Below are 16,356 nucleotides of genomic sequence, written 5' to 3'. Positions count from 1 at the left end.
TGGCTTTGGGGAAATGCCACTTGGAATGGCCCTGCAGCCCCAGGGAACTCACCACGAAGTGTTTTCATGTGCTGGACAGCCATCCTGAGCACGGTGAGCTTGTCCAGCTTGCGGGACATGGCGTTGCACGTGGGCACCAGCGAGGCCAGCTCGTCGATGAAGCTGTTCATCTTATCCCTGCGCCGCTTCTCGATCTGGCTGTGAGCCTCCCTGCACACACACACAGAGCAGGGCACGTCAAACACATGGGACAATGCCCAAAGCAACCCTCCTCAGGGTGAGGGAGCCACCCTGTTATCCTCATGGAAAGGACAGCAGACACTCTTGAGGCAGTAGAAATTTTCCAGGGTAGAAATTTTCCAGGGTAGAAATCCATTTTGATTTAAGTAGAATGTACATCTTTAAGTATGTAGTTTGCTGTGTAGTCTAGCTGCAAAAAGCCTAGGCTCAGAGAAACTGCTTCAGTGAAAGACAGAAATAAGGGGAGGGGGGGAGAGACAGAGGGTGATAGAGAGAGACGGAGACACTGCTGTGAGAGCAGGTCAACCTGACCTCGGAATTCTTTCTGATAAAGAAGAACTAGCAGGAAACATCACATGAAATTCGTGAAAATGAATATGTATGAACCTATTGTGAAATTGTATGCATATGTATTTGAGAGGGGGATAAAAAGGGACCTGAATTTCCCAGAAGTACACATGTCTTTTAAGGAGAGCAATCTCCACATGTGTCCAGTGTTGTCATAAACATACTGGCTTTACAACTTTCACAAAAGTTGCAGAGTTTTGTTTATCTCTGCAAAACACTCTTCAGATATTTGATGTACATGAAGCACAAGGAACAATGCCCAAAGCAAGCTCCTCAGGGTGAGGGAGCCACTCTGTTATCCTCATGGAAAGGACAGCAGACACTCTGCAGATATTTGAGACACTCTTCAGATATTTGTTGTGAATTATTTGAGTAAAGAACAGTTATAAGCAACGGGAAAGGTTGCAGCACAAGCTTGTGGTTTGCCAGAAAACACACCCAGTGTTGGTCAGGTTTATATTTTCCCAAATTAAGATTCACTGCTAACACTTTCACAACCCACTATGGAGTCTGGAAGAAGAATGATGAAGAATGTAACATTACCAGAAACATTTCTGGCTTCAATTTCAACGGCAATGAGGTGACTAAAACCAAGTTACTCACCAAATTAGTTGTTTCACCCTATGCAAACTTAATGAAAAATGTCAACAATGCAAAGATATGTAAAAATAAGGGAAGGTCAAAGCTAGAAAAAGATATTTGCAGAAGAAACATGCACAGATAATTCATACATGGCAAAAAGAAAGAGACAATTCTTTTAAATATATTTGTTTAGAGCATTACCTTGCATTTTTTATCCTGCCTTGTTGGTCTGCATACTCCAATCTGTTAAGAAATGACATCACAAAGTTACAGTGTTGAAAGAACTCAACCCAACTCTTTTACTGCATCTCACATCCTACTGATCCTCATTAATATCAGGTTTTTTTGGAATTTGAATGCTTATTTAACCTTTCTACAGCAAAGATCAGGATCTGTAGCATTGCACCTCAGACTTGGGGGTGTTTTAGCTTGTCTGCTCCATGTTGTTTAAACTAAGGTTGTTTAGATTATTGCTTCATCCCAACAAAGCAATAATTTGGGACCACAGTGACACTGAGAACAGGCATCCACAGTCAGGATCCTGTGTCAGAACTGTGGAACTGAGATTTCATTGACTGTATCAACAGTACCTTCCATGTTGGTCATCTTTATCTGTATCCATACCTTCCCTGCAGAAACAGAACAAAGCAACACATCACAAATTCAGCAGGACTTGCAGAACTGTTATCCAACCACCATAAAGTCAGAATCAAGTATTCCTGCCACCTCTAAATCACAAACACAAAAATAGGAGTATAAAAACAACAACCTGGAAGGACTAAGGAAGCTGTGTGGTTTTGTAACATTAAAACATTTTCTTAAATTAGTTGTGTCTCCTTCAGAACTCACTAAATGGCACAGTTTGATGTGTTTGACAGTAAAACATGCTGCAGTTCAAAGATATCATCTGTTACAAAAATGTTTTTCAGTTAACTACAGGAGGGGGAAAAAACTCAACCATGTGCAGATGCCTTTATGTTCTATAGCTCAGTTTGCCTTATAGTAGTTGATTTTGGGGTAGAAAATGGTAATAACCTAAATTAACATACCACTGGAGATGGCCAAATGCAAGGAGAGAATAAAAGTCTGTGTGAAACTAACCAGTCACACTGGAAATTAGTACAACTTTCAGGGTAGATACATGGTTTGCTTTTGTTTCAACATGAAGAAAAGAAGTAAGGAGAAAGGCATGAAAAATAGAAACAATCCCCCTCATTACATTCAATATTGTAGCCACATGTGTACAACTAAGCAGGAGAGGAGAGTATAAAAGTTTTCATAGCTGCACTTGGTAGAAAAAGCTAAATGCTCATGACTACACATCTTTTTTTAGACAAGATAACTAGGAGAGAATGTTTTGGTTTACATAAATCTGTACAACTGTGCTCACATGGACATTCCTAGGCCTGCTCATTCTGGTTTAATTTCTACCTGTGAATTTTAGGTCTATGGAAGCAAAAGGCAGGGAAAAAAAACCACTGGGCATCTTTTTCAAGTGAAACCAATTACTAAAATATTTATACTTACTCAAAAGGAAAGCCATCGAGTCTGAAAAGAAAGAAAAATAAAGTACACCATATATAGGAAATAAGAACAATGTCTTACATTTTCTGCTGAAATTCTCAAGCTAATTCAGATTCAATGTGAAATGAAAAGCACAATGAAAACAGGACAATAGCAGAGAGCGTTTTCTAAAGAAACAAGCTCATTCAAATTAATCTGCTTTCTGAAAGAATAATTCTGCTTTTTAAGAAAAGAGAGCATAGTTCATTACACTTAATGTGAAAAACTAATAAAATAACTAACCTAAATTATGTTATGCAAATCATTGAGATATTGTTTCATCTTCAGAAAGGAAAGATCTGTGCTTTATGCGTGTTGTCCTTGTGGTTAGATAAATGGGATTTCAGAGGACTCTAAGGCCAGAAATAAAACATAAAAATAAAAATAAAGTATCCCAAGTTTCTCAGTTTTTGATTCTTGCCCAGCAGGATAGATGCATATTTTGCTTTAGTCTGAAGTCCCAAGCTGAACTTTATACAGACTTCATGATATCACAAGGAAATTAAACAGAATTTCTACATGCAAACCAACTGCTGGCATCACTTCAAGACTGTAAAGTGACCTGAAATAGCACTGAGCTTTACCATGATAAGAGGCTATGTTTTATAAAAGCCTTATGAAAAAGTCTTCTCATCTCAGCCAATAACATGCCTGTTATTCCTGTTCAACACTGGACACGAGCCCTCTTAAAAATAAACATGGCAGCCTTTCATTTTAGTGCAGTATTATTCATTTTAGTGCAGTATTACTCACTGCACTCTTATATAAATTATCTTTGTGATTAGCTTTAAAATAATATTAATAATAATGCTAAATGTTTTCTTCATCTCCCAGTCTGCACACCTGAGCTATTGTCTTAGCCACTGACTGCTGATGCTCACAATTTAACAGCCCTTGTGACACCACCTTTAGCTCTGGGATGTTTGTGTGTAAAAAGCCCCAGAAAGCCAAATCTAGAAGAGGCACAAGGTAAGTTATTAATGCAACAGGGCAGTTTATTTTCTCATCATGTAATATTTCAATTGAAAGCATGAATCCCAAGCAAAATTCACTGTTTACAGTCCTGTTCATGAAGCTTTGGACAACAGCATTTGTGAAGTGCTGTTCAAGTGACAGCAGTAAGTTGGGCAGGGATTTTCCTGGAGCAGTTGCAGCAGAAAGAACTAAAAAGCTGTTGTGGAGAGCTGAAATTGCAGCTGATGACTCCTCTTGCTTGTATTCCAGAGGTGATCAAAGAACCCCCCTAAAACACTGGTTCTGCCTCCCTTATTCCCTGGCTTCACTGGTACAGGAAGCATCAAACTGGGCACTTGGATAATTGATGTAACAAAACTATTAACAGAAGTTGAACAGTAGCATTTCTGAACATTTGCCCATACATACACGTATAAGGAGGGGTCAAGGAAGCCTCCCTTAAATTCTGCTTTCCAAGAGGAATATTTAGTATCCACCATTTACTTTGCAACACAAAATGAACTATGGTATGACTATGTGATAAGTAGTGGTATGTAGTATATGACTACAAAATAAGTTATTTTACTAAGGATTCAAGGAAACAGTTTTCACACATTTTAAAAAATGCAGACAAAACCTAAAGGGCAGAATTATATCTTACAAGAACAAGCTGTCTTTTGGAAAAGAGGACTTGAGTAATGCTTCCTACCCAGAGGAATAAAAATGGAGAAATTCTTTCTAGAGAAGAGGAAGTTGGTAGGATTGAGGCTGTTCACTCAATTTTGTAGTACTCAATTCGACTAGAGGGACACATGCGCTTTTCAGGGAGACTAAAGGCAGTTCAGAGAGGTATTTAAATATTTTGTGCCTATGTTCTCCTAAAAAGAATCTAATTCTTAATTGTGATGCTCAGCATGGATTAAAAATTCTGCTCCTCCTCGTAAAAAGAGCTGCCAACAATCCAAAGGCCCTCAGCAATAAAATCTGTGCTAAGTTACATAAAAATGGACTCTGTGGCTGAATGAATGAATAATGGATGTGGCCACTCACAAGTTCCCCTGCAGCCACACTTTGTAAAATTACAATGCAGAGGAGGCTTGCACAGGCACTTGCAGTAAGTAGGTTGCTCTTGCTGCTCCCAGTGCAGGAACTGGTCTGGGGGCTTGGCAAACTCTGCTGTGCCCTTCACTGTTCTACAGCAGAGGTGGTGGGATTACCTTCTACAGCTGAGAACCACTACAAGATTAAGCCAGTTGATTAAAAGAAAGACAGCTCTAATACCTCAAACCAGAGACTATTCAGATTCATATTCAAATGAGAGACCAAAATAGCTTCATCAGGTAAAGGATGGCAGCACACTGATAGGAAGTGACTAAATAGGCAAAAAATAGGTGAAGAAAAGGAACTACTCCTAGTTTTGCTTCCACTTTTCAATAAATTTATTATCTTCCCCTTCTGTTAGTCAGACATTGTACTTCCTATGTAAATGGTCAATATATAATCAACCTTCACACGGTACATTTCATCAGTACTAATTCCATTCCCCCAACAGCCAGAAGTTTTTCTTCTCAGCTTTACCCCATTTGATAGCCTTCAATTCTAGCTGCACTGAGGTGACAGCTTTATTATTATTATTATTATTATTAAATAATGAACTTGGCTCTTAGTGCACAGTAGCTCTCTTCTTTATTAAAACCTTTGAAGCAGGTTGTAAAGCAGAGGTTATTTAAAAACTGCTATAAATATTTCTATAGTCTTCCCCACTGTATTGTTGTGTTACCACCTCCTTTTAGCAGTGCTAAATCAAGAGAAATCCAACTTACTGATAATCAGTTGAGCTTCCCTTTCTTTTCCTATTACAGTCCATTCCTGAAGTGCTAAGGGAACTGGAGATCAAGTCAGCAGGGTCTGGTGACATAAAGTCACTAATTGTAGAAGATATGTCCATCCTTTGGTCTGCCATTGGACTGTCTAACATTAGGGAAGAAATAAAAAACAACCCCCCAACCAAAACCACTGCATTAATATAAGCAGACACTTACATATTTTTAACCAAAAAAGTTATCTCTTAGCATTCTTAAAAACTTAGCATTCTTAAAAAACTGCAATATTCAGTTTCTATTTTTCCCTCTTGCTGTAGAAATAGCAGTTGTTTTTTTTTTCTCCTTTTCCAGTTATGGCTGTATAGAGTATTGCACACAGACCATGACCATTCTCAAAATACATTATGTAACACAATTGTCTTTAAAGATCTGTCAGAATGATCTTGGCTTACTCTTATGTTACCTGGCCAGCCAATTGCTTCTTCCTAACAGGAATATTTCTGACAGGGAACACTTGTTTTAATGTGTCTCTGCATTTGAAGGTCATATAAGAGCTCACAAACTTTTAAAGTTCAATTTCCACTGAATTCAGAACATTTCCATAGAAATAAACACTCTGCACAGCAGACTCCACAAATAAAAATATTAAAACCCAACGGTGGTCACAGAAGTCTAGTTAAAGGTAGAAATTAATCTAATTGGCTTTTTAATCCTCTAGACTGCAACTAATTCAAATCTTCACTATTTAATCCTCTAGACTGCAATTAATTACACTGTTGGAAGAAACCCTGTGAAAAGTTCCCTGCTAAATAGCATCAGCTGTGAAAGAGAAGAGGTTTTACCTGAAGGCCTGTCTTGGAAGCCTAAATCCACTTGGGCAAAGATGATGATGCTCAGCCCAAAGCAGCTGATAACCTTAGAACTCTTCCATGCCTCATGTTCTGTTGGTCAAATACTTTCAAAAACCTGAATGGGAGGAAAAACCAGCAAGCTTAAAAAACACCTTAAAAACAATTAGTTTAGTCACAGTTTACAAAAGCAATGGATGTTTCCAGCTCAGGGATCAAATACTCATTTCCTTACAAAGTGTAGAAGCTTTATCCCACCCAAGGGTTAGCTGTTGGGATGTGCCTCTCCAATGGACCAAGCTTTGGGCAGAAGGAATCTCTGGCACCACCTCCTATTTGGTCCTTTTACCATGCTCTGGTCTTTGCACAAACCCCCTCTGCTCACAATGATGACAGGATGACAATCATGAGCACATCTGCTGCCAGAACGAGTTAAATTGCTGTCAAAGAGCAAAGGACAGACTTACCCTTCAGTCCTGACTGCCTTACGCTAAGGGTGGTCCTAACTTTGGGCTTGGCTCACTGTTTTGTTTTCCACTGTAACAGCAGTTAGCATCTTCGAAGGACAGGGGTTAAACATGTGCAGGCTTCAGGTTTTATACAAAATGCACATCCCACACTGCAACTCAAGCCCTCAGATGTGTCTCCCAACTATACTACAAACACACGGATGCCCTTCCCTTCCACACTGCTGTCACAAAACAAGTTTTTCAGCAAAACTTAATGTGGAAGATTTAGAAACTGTTTGATATTTTCCTCCTGCAAGGAAACTTCCAAAGTCCGTTGGACACACAGTTTTCTGACTGATGCACCTGTGAACGTCCTGACTGCCTTTCCAACCTGTGACAGCAGTAGAACTGCCCAAGTACACAGAACAAGCAGCTCCCATGGCACTCTCAGGAGTTTACAAGCCAAACATCCTGTCAACATGATCACACTGTAACCAATTCTGCTGAAGCATGTATGTAGACATGATAGAAGTTATTAGCCAAAAAAAATCTAAAGTTGCTTGTTATCATTTTCTTCAGCTCTGCCAGAACAGCAAATTCAGAATTTCACAAGCTTAAATTATCTAAATTTCTGCTCCTGGCACTGTAAGGTCAGGCAAGTCATTGTCTTGGTACCACCAGCTACTGAAGGGAGGATCACTGTTGCCCCAGCAGCACAGCATCCAAAGTGTTGCTGAGGGCTCATTGTCCATCTCACCCAACAACTCCTCTGTGCTCCTTTCCCAAATAAATAACCCAACCCCTTTTCCATTTCTGAGAATGTGTGGACATACTCCTAGAGGCACATTAAGAGGCCAGCTGGCACCAGAACTGACCAAAGCTAAATCAGTACAAAATTAAGTCAAATTATGAAATGCCATTGAATCCATAACCACATTTGTTTTGCAAGGCTTTCATTCACACCCATAGCTATTTGTAGGTCAGGCCCTACTGTCTCCCTATTTTCCCAGCTGTCTCTCTTAGCCCCAGCAGCCCAACAGCTACAGACTCAGTGGTGTTTCTGTGGTGGATGAGGTTGCTGCATCTCAATTTACCAGTAAAACCAGTCACTGGCTATTTATCTGTGCTAGGTTCAGACCCAACCCATCCTCTTCTCTCAGTCAATGTGCAGAAATTAGTTATAGCTAAACTTAGTGTGTTTCTGAACACCTCTCTATGTGAGGGTGCAGGCTGAACTCACATTTTACTGCATTAGGAAACTTCATGGACCACCTATGATGACCTGAGGCAGAAGGCTGGGATGAGCTGGAATGAACAAAGAAAAAAGGGGGTGGAGGAAAAAGGGTTTGTAAGTTGACCCCAGACCTCTCTCTTTAAGAATGCCTGCAACAGTCAGCATTTTAGCTTCAGAACCAGAACACTGCACAAGTCACCCTGCACTAATGCAAAAACCAAACTGCTGTTCATTTCAAACAAAAATTTCATATCAGATTTATAGAAAAAAAATTTAAATCAAGTATCCCTTCAGCTGTGCTATTTTATACCTGTCTATATTTGATAGTTTCAAAGCAGCTATTTTAAGTGTCTTGACCATTTGAGCAGAAAAAAATACATAAAGATCAGAATTCTCAATTTAATTTTCAGTCAGCCCTTTCTCTACCCTGTCCCAAATGCTCATCCAGTCCTAACAATCAGAGTCCTACATTTTAGCATCACAGGAGTTAAGAACTATGCATGTCTCTTGAAATGAGTTTTAAAGTTAAGAAGATGTCAACTCAATGATCAGAGCAAAAATCAGCATGCCCCACTAAATAGTGAACAGTTCAGAGAAATGTTTTTTCACAAGGCTTTCTTAAAATCCTAGGAAATTGAATATTTTCTGTCTTTTCAGCCTCCATTTGCTGGATGTTCAATGCCTAAAAGAAATTCTCTCTGAGGAGGACCACAAAAATTACCCATATATTTAAGCCAAGCTAAAATCTTCCATTTATGATGCCAAACTTGTTGCCAAAGTACTCTAAGGACCTACTTCAAAAAAATGCCATGGAGTCTACTTCCTGATTGAATTCTCCTACAGAGGAGAATCAAACGGTATTTTGTCACTGTATCCATGACAGTTTGTCTCTACAGTACTTTGGGACTCCTTGGGATTCCCCTTCCTTGCATTTCCTCTTCCTCTGATCCCCTGAAACAAGGCTAATGAGACAGCAAAAATAAATCTTACTGTTAGTCCCTTAAAAAAAAAAGTGAGATGGCACGTGACCAGCTTAATCATGCAGCAAAGCTGATCACGAGTACACAAACACCTCTGAGCAAATCAAGGTCACTGCTAAAGTAGGTCAACACCCAGAGTCAGGACCTCTTTCCACAAGCCCCATCAGCTCTGGTTCCCCCAGGCAAGAGGCAGCCATGCTCAAGGCAGGCAGGGATTTATTCTGAAAAGAAATGCAATTCCTAACTTCATCAATCACTTCATTTCTCAGATCTCAAAGCGCAGTTTCGCAATGACAGAGGAAAACTGTGGTGTGGTTTCCTGAAGAAGTCATTGAGAAGATACTCACTGTCCCTGTGGGGAATGACTGAACCAAAAACAGCCCCAGAAAGGAAACCATCTACTTCCCTTCACAACAGCAGTCCACTGCTGGAGCTAAGTGTCACAGCACAAGCTGGTACAAAACAGAAAAAGAGGTTTTCATCTTCCCTAGCAGCAGTTTGCTGCCGCTGGAGGCTCCCAGCACACTTGCACTCAGTGGTGGGGAGATTTCAGCTCAGCAGCACGAGGACTCCAAATGTCCCCGGGATGATCTCAAGATGCAAACCAGCATCCATGGGCTCAATGCTGCAAGTAACATCAGAGCCTTTGTGACCGTGTTCACAGGGGTCTGAGGATGAGGGAAGAGACGAGGATCTGACTCCATGTTTCAGAAGGCTGATTTATTATTTTATGATATGTATTATATAAAAACTATACTAAAAGAGTAGAAGAAAGGATTTCATCAGAAGGCTGGCTAAGAATAGAAAAAGAAGGAATGATAACAAAAGCTTGTGGCTCAGACTCTCTGTCCGAGCCAGCTGACTGTGATTGGCCATTAATTAGAAACAACCACATGAGACCAATCACAGATGCACCTGTTGCATTCCACAGCAGCAGATAACCATTGGGTACATTTTGTTCTTGAAGCTTCTCAGCTTCTCAGGAGAAAAAATCCTAAAGAAAGGATTTTTCATAAAATATCATGACTACAAGCCTTTATTATGGAATGCTCCATAGGAATCACAGGAAGATCTTTGAAGTAAAGCAGGGTAGTTCCCTTTGCCCTCAGTACTTAAGGAATACCTAAGTCAGAATACTTCCTACCTTCCCAATATATTGATACTGTTTGGTTCTAATGGCTCCCTAACACTATTTGCAAGTACTCTGCACTTCCAGAAAAAAGCCCTGTGGCTTCCTCTCACATGCAGATGCATCTCACCACTCTCTGGTGCAAAGAAGGGATTTTACCCTGCTGTGTTTTTTGAGGTCACCCTCCTACCACTGAGTCCTCAGCATGCTCATCTGTTGGAATCCTGGATGCTGAGAATTTTAAACTTTGTGGGCTGAAAGGCAAAGACCCAGAAGACAACACTGCATTTGACCTGAGGCCATGGAGAAGGCTCCCAAAATTAATTGATAGCACTGGGATTATGGGTGTGTAGTTGGTTAGAAGTGTGAAATATCACAGGGTGGAAAACTCAGAGTTTGGGATTTCAGAATATAGAAATAAATATGAAGCAAGATGGAGGCTTTAGGATGGAGGCAGGCTGTTCTTCACCTTCTTCTTCCTGGCTTTGGATGGCATTTTGTAATTTGGCAGAAAAGTCCCCATTGTAGCTCTTTGGGATCAGTTATTGGGTTAAAAGGGAAAATAATCTAGGTGTCAGTTCTTAATTGGATAGTTTAGTCTTAAAAGACCTTGTAACAAGAGATTGTTGGCCATTTTGTGCCTTCTAATGAAAAGCTGCAGAACTCGTGGTTGTGAGACTGTTTTACTGATAAAAAATAATAAACACTGAGTCTGAACATGAAATACCATCTCAAGTGCCTTCAATGCAGACCCAGAGAAACCAATACCCATCAGTCCCTGGCAGCCTGTGATTCACATCTGAGTTTTGGAACTCCTCCTGACATCATGTTTGGAGCCTGACCACACACCCTGAGCTGCTTCAGCCTCCTGCAGCCCCTCACCACAGGGGCCAGAGGCACAACCCTCACCTGCCCAAGAGACCCCCTCTTCCAATAGCTGCTCCCCACCTTTCCTAAGCAAAAAGCAGCAGGCTGGAGGGAAGCAGTCCGTGAATTTTAACCAGCCACAAAGCTACAAGGCAAGTAATTTTGACATGCAGGGGGAAAAGTCTCCAATAAACAGAAGAATAACTCCACATGCAGTTTCTCAGTAGATCAATCTGTCCAGGTACACTCCCACACCAAAAGCATCTGTTCATCAGCAGAGTGTCTGAGAAAAGGCAGAACAGGTCACATCATGGCATCACCTCCCAGCCTTTCAGACTCTCTCAGTGCTGATGGAGACACACAACAATGCGTTTTGTCTTGTTCCCACAACACTGAGACTCAGATCAAGAGGGGTCTTGGTTCCTATCTCTCCTTGTTTATGAGGGAAAGTACCTCAGTCTTTACTTCCAGCTACTTTAACAAAGGACTTCTCATTGCCTCAAAACCAAGAATAAGTACTAACTAAAATAACTTCCTCTTGCACAGGGGAGCTCAAAACCAGACCCAGAACACAGAAGTGTCCCAGCAGCACTCAGTAAATGGGAAGGATCACTTCCCCCAGCCTGCTGGCAGCACAACTCCTGATGCAATCCAGGAGGCTCTTGGCCCTCTTTGCTGCAAGGGCACCCTTGGAGCCTCATGAGCCATCAATATCTTTTCTGCCAAGCTCTTTTCCAGCTATTCAGTCTCTAATCTGTACTGACACATGGGGTTTTTCCTCTCCCAGGTGCAGGACTTGGCATTTCTCTTTGCTAACTTCCTAAGGTTCTTTCTAAGATTTTTGGTGACCCTTTTCTCTGGACTGTGGAGATCCCCCTGCTTGGTAGCATACTCATGTGGTGTCTCAGACACCCCTCCCAGGTTTGCATTTGTCTGCAGCTCTCAGTACAAAATTTCAGACAGCATGGAAGAAAATGAAAACAGGCTGATTCTGGAAAGAGAACCCAATAGAATTAACCTCCAAAAATCCTAGCTCATGCTCTTTCCTCAGTGAAGCAAACAAATATGTGTTTCAGGTGGTGTGGTCACATGGGAAGGCCTTGTGGATAGAAGTTCGGATCACCTTCAAAGCAGAAAAGGAAAAATGGATCAAAATCAAAGCCAGCTCATGTCACCTCCAGGAATCAAACCTGTTTAGACCAGCTGTGCTAAGTATTGGTATTGTTCATGTAGTATTTCCCTCCTTAACAGGGGACTTGGATATACTTGTAGTGATAGAGCTCAAGGTCTACCTTAAAATTCTACAGAACAGCCACTGGAGACATCATCAGAACCAGCATCCTGATTATCCAGCTGACCTCAGCCACTGGAGATTCCATTTCCCCTCACATCTCAGGAGTGTCTGCCTCTCTTCTCTACCTACCCACTGAATCCCAGCTGCAAGAGGGTTTCAACAAAGCTTGCCAGTTTGCAACCATTACTGAAAGCTTGATCTAGTGTAAGCTTCTCCTCAGCCAAGATTAGACTCTTTGAGCTCTTATTCTTTGAAGTGAGCTTATGCTGCCCTGTTTGCATATTTCATTCTGGGCAGCCATCAAAAGGAAACATCACAAGGGAACTGATCGAGCCCTTGTGAAAAGGTGGGGATGCACACTCTTGGAAATCAGCACTAACACGCTGCTGCTACCAAAGGAATTTGGCCTGCTTCAATAATCAATCTGCCAGCACATGCATTCCTCAGGTTCCAAGAAACTGCTTCCACAGGGAAAGCAGAAAGGGACCTGCCTTTCTTGGAAGGCCAGGCTTGAAGGGATTTATGAAACTCTACACATGAAGCAAACCGCAGTCTCTCTAGAGGCTACTGGAACCAAGGAGTACTGGTGCTCACATCAGCAGATACTGGGTAGGGCTCCCAGTGCTGCAGGGATTTCTGAACTCAGCCCCAGCACACAGAATGAGACTGAACCAGCACTGCAGGGGTCTCCACTGAGAGCAGGAACCACTGAATTCTGCCCCAGAGCTCTGCACACCCTGGGTGTTACTGGGTGCCTCGTGACATTTTACAGACACACTGAGATCACCACAGATATTCCAGGAGCACATGTTCATATTTCACCTCAAATGTCAACAGGGATACACTAAGGAGGGTTTTAGCAGAAAAGTGTAGCTGCCACACAACCTGTAAGCTAACAGCTGATCTACAAAGTAAAAAAAGTTACACTAAGAATTACACCCAGGTCTATCTGTCAACGAAAGATCCACTCTCAATCAGCACACACCTCTGGATGTCTTAGGATTTCAACAGGTCCTGCTGCTCTAAAACATCCAGATTGATTTCACTGGAAAGGGATACAGCCATTATTCCATAAAACAGAATATAAATCAGTCTCCTAAGAAATCCAGCTGCTAGTAGAAAAAGGACTGAGCCCAATGTCAGAAAGTTTTAAATTATTTAAATCAAAGACACCCAAGCCAACATACTTTAAAAAAATGCTTCAAAAATGTTGTTCAACACAGCACTCCAGAATTTCTGTAATACAAGTTATGGAACAAAGTAACATTAAAAATAGGGTCCACTACTGTTAAATGGTGGTAAAGTAAGTTGACAAAAATCTGTGTTAGGATGTGATATTTAATATTTATTTATTCCAATCCTTCAGAAGATTTTGTGTATGTGTGAGAAGAAACAAGGTATTGTATTTTCAAGACTGGAGAGAATGAGAAGATTTAAAATCAAAAGACAACAGAAACTTTAAGTCCTTTGGGCCACTTATTTCAATCTGCTCATTTGACATCAAAATCAATTGTTCTTTTAGTAATGACAGAGTTAAAAGAAACAGACCCAGGCACAACAAAATAAATCTACCCCCTCAATTGCTGCAATCTAAACTTAGCTGAAGTCCTGAGGTTCCAAGCAAGGTCCAGCCTCTAACGTGTGAGGGACCTGCTGTTTCACAAGCACAGGATGCAGTCCTGCTCACCAACCCTGAGCCAGCCAAGGGATTTGGAGAGGGTGGGAGGCAGAGCAGGGTGTGTGAAAGACAGGAAAATCCATCCTACCATGCGGGTAAATCAATTACCCAACATTAATGGGCTTCAAGGAAAAACCTCACCAAAGATGATTTCTTTAATAGCTCATGTACTTCCAGCATGCTTTGATCAGAAACACACACCCAAACCCACAAAACAACAAAAACCTTCTCAGCTGAGGAGGCAGTGGTTCTGTGAAGTCTCCCAAGTTGTACACATTACTTCTGATCTGTCAACAACAGAAGATTCACTGCAGAGTTGACTTCAAAGCCAAAACTTTTAGAAGATTAGAAATTTCTCTGTAAGAGGACTGTACCCAACCTGGACTGACATTTCTGGAGCAGGAGCAGCATACGAGACAACAAGTAGGCAAGCTACTTAACTCACTCCCCATGTTATACAAACAGAGGGAATTTACAATCAGTGCCTCTGTAACTCACAGCTGGGAATGGCTCCTTTTTGCACTTGCAGTCCAAAAGATGCAGCTTTTTGTTTCAAGATTTCTTCCAGCTCCTAAATATTAGCACCAGTTTACAGCAGACGGATGTTTTAGACATAGGTCTTAAAGACTTTAATTAGCCAAACAGAACAAGTAAGTTTCATATTGTTTAAATGCATATCTTCTAATCTAGAGATGATGAATAAAGCCCAGCTGTACACTGTAAGTATTATTATGACTGTGATATGATCGGGGCAAATTTAATTTCCTTATTGCAGCTCAGTGAAGCTCGTGGATCCTCACAGCCCAGCAAATACTCTTCCTGTAGTTCATAATCTCAAAAGTTGTCTTTCAGTGGCAGGAAGGCAAAATTCTCAGAAGTTCAAAGAAATGTGTTTTTTAAATGAATCAGCAGCCTAGCGAAACACTTCCTCATTTGTGTCAAAAGTAGAATTTTACCCTGTGGCCAGTGACTTGGCACACCATGGAAACCCTTCCAGAGCTTCTTGCTCAAGCTCAGAACTACTGCTTGTACTTCAACAGGATCTCTTGACTGTAACATTTCAAGTGAGCACAAGCTTTAACTCAAGCCATCTTCTCATTGGCACAGCACCATCCTAGTACTCCATTAGTTACTCCAGCTTCCAGCCACCAAGTCCTTCTGGGCTTTTGTCAGGTCCTCATTGCCTTCCCTCCTCTTACTGCAGCACTGTAGGCATCCAAACCAGACAATACATTCAAGCCATGGCATGAATAATACTACCCAAGTAATATTTTCTCACTTGACTTTTAAAGTTTATGCATTATGGGAAGCTAGCTGTTTTTCAGCTGAATAGATTAAACCACTACTCACTTCTTTCAGCCTTTGAAGTGCATATATTAAGGTGAAAAATCCCAGTTTTCTTTGAGTTGAACCACCTGGTCCAAATACTTTTAAAGATACTGCACAGAGCTGTTTTCCAGTCATATTATTACTACAACAAACCCAAACACATTTGGCACGTGCTAGACCTTTCATTCAGAGATCTACTGCCAAACTGCAGCTAAATACTTTATATCTTCAGGGAACAAAGCATTGGAACAAGAGGGCAAAAATATCACCAGAAGGAGCAAAGACAGGTGGTTCTATTTATAGCTGATACTTTCATTTCCAGTTTTTGCATATTCCCTCTGGTCCTGCTGGATTCCATCTCTGGCTGGAAGAAGCCACCCTTGCTCTCAGCATTCTGCCAGCCTGACAAAGCCAACAGGCTGTCACTTTCCTTCCATCCTAAAGCAAGCCCTGAGAAAAGGAAGAAACTCTCACCCTGCCTGGAACCAAGCTGGGGTTTCCTCACCCTGGCTGCCTCTCCACCATTTCCTCTAGCTCACATATCCTCCACAGGCTCATTTTCCCCCACTGGTTTCTTACAAGCTCTTTTTTACTTCACACAAAATCAGCTGTCAAACACAAATGCATCACATCCATGTGAATGTCTACATTTCTTCCTTCAGACTATCTTAGAGGCTCAACTTAATTTTTGTTCTCCTGCACTACCAGTGCTTTTTGGATAAGAGGGCATCACAGCTTTTCATTAAGTGTACAAATCAGAATCTGGTACAAAAAAATAAATCCAGAGAACGTACAATGATGGCATAACTACTGTATACACTAAAGTTTGTGTGGAAACAGAAATATGCAACTCTAAAATTATTGACGAATTTCCAGTTTTAAGAAAACTTTTCCCCACACATGCACCTGCAATTGGAGTCCCTCTGTTGGTGGAGCAACAATAAACACTGACATGAATAAGCTCAGCAGCTTCCTTTCCTGAAGGCACACTATTTGCCAGTTAAATCCAAATCAAACAGTGAAACCCTGACACTGCAA

General features: G+C 41.1%; 1 protein-coding gene across 4 annotated transcripts in view; it reads right to left on the bottom strand.

Moving 5' to 3' along the window:
* The window catches only part of BMAL1 (basic helix-loop-helix ARNT like 1), a 50,988-nt gene that overhangs the window by 18,897 nt on the left and 15,735 nt on the right, over positions 1–16,356 (bottom strand). For 2 of the 4 annotated variants that reach the window (XM_066552649.1, XM_066552650.1), the window contains exons 2-7: positions 6,353–6,476; positions 5,511–5,658; positions 2,698–2,718; positions 1,761–1,799; positions 1,372–1,413; positions 53–210 (exon numbers count right to left, since the gene is read on the bottom strand). In XM_066552649.1, coding sequence (XP_066408746.1) covers positions 53–210; positions 1,372–1,413; positions 1,761–1,799; positions 2,698–2,718; positions 5,511–5,650 — 400 coding nt within the window. In that variant the 5' untranslated portion in view covers positions 5,651–5,658; positions 6,353–6,476. The remainder of the gene's footprint in view (positions 1–52; positions 211–1,371; positions 1,414–1,760; positions 1,800–2,697; positions 2,719–5,510; positions 5,659–6,352; positions 6,477–16,356) is intronic. The other 2 variants (XM_066552652.1, XM_066552653.1) reach the window with 1 other exon arrangement.

The sequence above is a fragment of the Molothrus aeneus genome, chromosome 6, assembly GCF_037042795.1.
Source record: "Molothrus aeneus isolate 106 chromosome 6, BPBGC_Maene_1.0, whole genome shotgun sequence".
Lineage (NCBI taxonomy): Eukaryota > Metazoa > Chordata > Aves > Passeriformes > Icteridae > Molothrus > Molothrus aeneus.
This window is presented reverse-complemented; position numbering and strand designations above follow the sequence as displayed.